The sequence below is a fragment of the Rhinatrema bivittatum genome, chromosome 16 (genome assembly GCF_901001135.1).
Source record: "Rhinatrema bivittatum chromosome 16, aRhiBiv1.1, whole genome shotgun sequence".
Lineage (NCBI taxonomy): Eukaryota > Metazoa > Chordata > Amphibia > Gymnophiona > Rhinatrematidae > Rhinatrema > Rhinatrema bivittatum.
In genome coordinates, this window is record NC_042630.1 from 41,084,622 (window position 1) to 41,087,437 (window position 2,816).

A 2,816-nucleotide genomic window follows, 5' to 3' on the forward strand; every position below is an offset into this window, starting at 1 on the left:
GGCTTTCATTGGACACTTGATGTCTTCTCCATCCTATTCATCAGCACGAATCACAGGGATTTACAGACACCCTCAGGTAGGGAGAATACTTTTTTCCCCATTTCTAGCATTGTATCACATTGATTCACTTTTTAAATGTCAATAGAATTGAATTAAATATTCCAATAAAATTGTTTAAATAATCAATCTCAGCATGAAAAAAAATCACGGTTTATGTAAGCCATTAGCAACTGACAAAAAAACAGATAAAGCATGGCAGCATTATTTAAAACTCATAAATGAAGTAAAATGTGGGGAAGTGAAAAAACAGAAGATGTTCAAAATACTATGGTGTAATTTTATAACCAAGCATATAAGAAAGTCATCAAATAAATTACACACTTTTTCATAGCAGATTTATGCAGTAAGTCTGCTTTGAAAGTTATTCATTTAATACTATCCCACAATTTACTCCTGCTGAAATGTCCACATAGGGGCGGATTTTAAAAGCCCTGCTCGCGTAAATCCGCCCGGATTTACGCGAGCAGGGCCTTGCGTGCCGGTGCGCCTATTTTCCATAGGCCTGCCGGCGCGCGCAGAGCCCCGGGACTCGCGTAAGTCCCAGGGTTTTTCGAGAGGGGCGTGTCAGGGGCGGGGCCGATCGGCGCGGCATTTTGGGGGTGGGACGCGGCGTTTCAGGGGCGGGCCCGGGGGTGTGGTTTTGGCCCGGGGCGGTCCGGGGGCGTGGCCGCGCCCTCCGGAACTGCCCCCAGGTCGCGTCTCGGCGCGCTAGCGGCCCGCTGGCGCGTGGGGATTTACTTCTCCCTCCGGGAGGCGTAAATCCCCCGACAAAGGTAGGGGGGGTTTAGACAGGGCCGGGGGGGTGGGTTAGGTAGAGGAAGGGAGGGGAAGGTGAGGGGAGGGCGAAAGAGAATTCCCTCCGAGGCCGCTCCGATTTCGGAGCGGCCTCGGAGGGAACGGAGGTAGGCTGCGCGGCTCGGTGCGCGCCGGCTACACAAAATCGGCAGCCTTGCGCGCGCTGATCCAGGATTTTAGCAGATACGCATGGCTACTAGGGGTGTGCATTCGGATTGACCGCATTAGTAAAACGCAACTCATATTTTTTTTTTACTTAAAAAATTGATTCGACATAAACGATCGGATTTCCCACATATCGAACATAGATATGTTCGATATGTTGGAAATCGCGATTGTTGAGCCAAAATAAAAATATAAACCCCCTCACCCTCCTTAATCCCCCCCCCCCGACTTACCACAACTCCCTGGTGATGGAGCGAGGAGTGAGGACGCCATTTCTGCAATCCTTGGCGAGAAGCATGTGACATCGGCGGCACGTCGAGTGACGCCGGCGTCACGTGATTCCCGGCTCGTTCACGCCGGACGGCTCGTTCGGCCCAAAAAGAACTTTTGGCCAGCTTGAGGGGGTCAGGAGGCCCCCCCCAAGCTGGCCAAAAGTTCTTTTTGGGCCGAACGAGCCGTCCGGCGCGAACTTGCCGGGAATCACGTGGCGCCGCGTCACTCAGACGCGACGTCACGTGATTCCCGGCAAGTTCGCGCCGGACGGCTCGTTCGGCCCAAAAAGAACTTTTGGCCAGCTTGAGGGGGTCAGGAGGCCCCCCCAAGCTGGCCAAAAGTTCTTTTTGGGCCGAACGAGCCGTCCGGCGCGAACGAGCCGGGAATCACGTGACGCCGCGTCACTCGACGTGCCACCGACGTCACATGCTTCTCGCAAAAGGATTGCAGAAATGACGTCCTCACTCCTCGCTCGATCACCAGGGAGTTGTGGTAAGTCTGGGGGGGGATTAAGGAGGGTGAGGGGGTTTAAATTTTTTTTTTGCACATATGTACATATACCCAACTCATTGGATTTTTTTTATGTCCATATTGGCCGCAAGTGGGACCCCCTTTCGGACATAAAAAATATGAACATAAAATTTTGCTCTGCACATCCCTAATGGCTACGCGCGTATCTACTAAAATCCAGCGTACTTTTGTTTGCGCCTGATGCGCCAACAAAAGTATGCGAAGGCGCACTTTTTAAAAATCTACCCCATAATGTTTTCATGAAAATGTATGTACATACTTTTTAAAATCCAAACCTATGCATGGAATTGCACACTTCTTCCCACTGCAACTATATCTTTTCTGAGATGCGGTGACCAAAATTGTACACAGTACTCAAGGTTTAGTTCATCTGAATCAATACACATGAAAACCTTCTCTGGATCGGGTATCCCCCCAACATCCTCTTCATTAAACACCAAAGTAAAGAAATCATTTAATCTTTCTGCGATGGCCTTATCGTCTCTAAGTGTCCCTTTAACCCCCTCGATCATCTAACAGTCTAATTGACTCCTTCACAGGCTTTCTGCTTCAGTTCCTATTCTAGGGCTCCTTGGATCCACCTCCTGATTAAATGGTTCTCTCAATTTCTGCCAGCCCCCAGAACCCAAGGCTCAACCTGAGAGGAAAGAGGTTGCTACAGGTGAAGAACCCAGATCTTCTAATTCTTGACTCTGTGTGTTCTGATACCATCTGCTGGGTCCTGGTCTGTGCCCTCATGTGCCAGGCTATACCAACCTGGCAGTGGTTCAGAGCTTACTCTCCAGTGTATATGCGCTCTGCAATACCTCCCTCACCCCAGTTTCTGCAGGGCTTGGTTCAACAACAGCAGGAAAAGCTTTCTCATATTTCTGGATTCCTTCAAGGCCTAGCTTCTTGTCTAGACTCCATGAAGGCCATAAGTCCACCAGTTTCTCTTCTTCCTTCAGTCCCAACTGGGTAATTATCTCATTTAGCTCCACTCCCATACTATG

General features: G+C 49.7%; 1 protein-coding gene across 1 annotated transcript in view; it reads right to left on the reverse strand.

Annotated features, from left to right (window-relative positions):
• LOC115077500 (vomeronasal type-2 receptor 26-like) overlaps positions 1–2,810 on the reverse strand; it is a 173,436-nt gene extending 170,626 nt beyond the window's left edge. Inside the window, exon 1 of the mRNA XM_029579791.1 lies at positions 2,603–2,810. Within this exon, the coding sequence (XP_029435651.1) occupies positions 2,603–2,810 (208 nt within the window). The remainder of the gene's footprint in view (positions 1–2,602) is intronic.
• Positions 2,811–2,816: the final 6 nt, after the last annotated feature.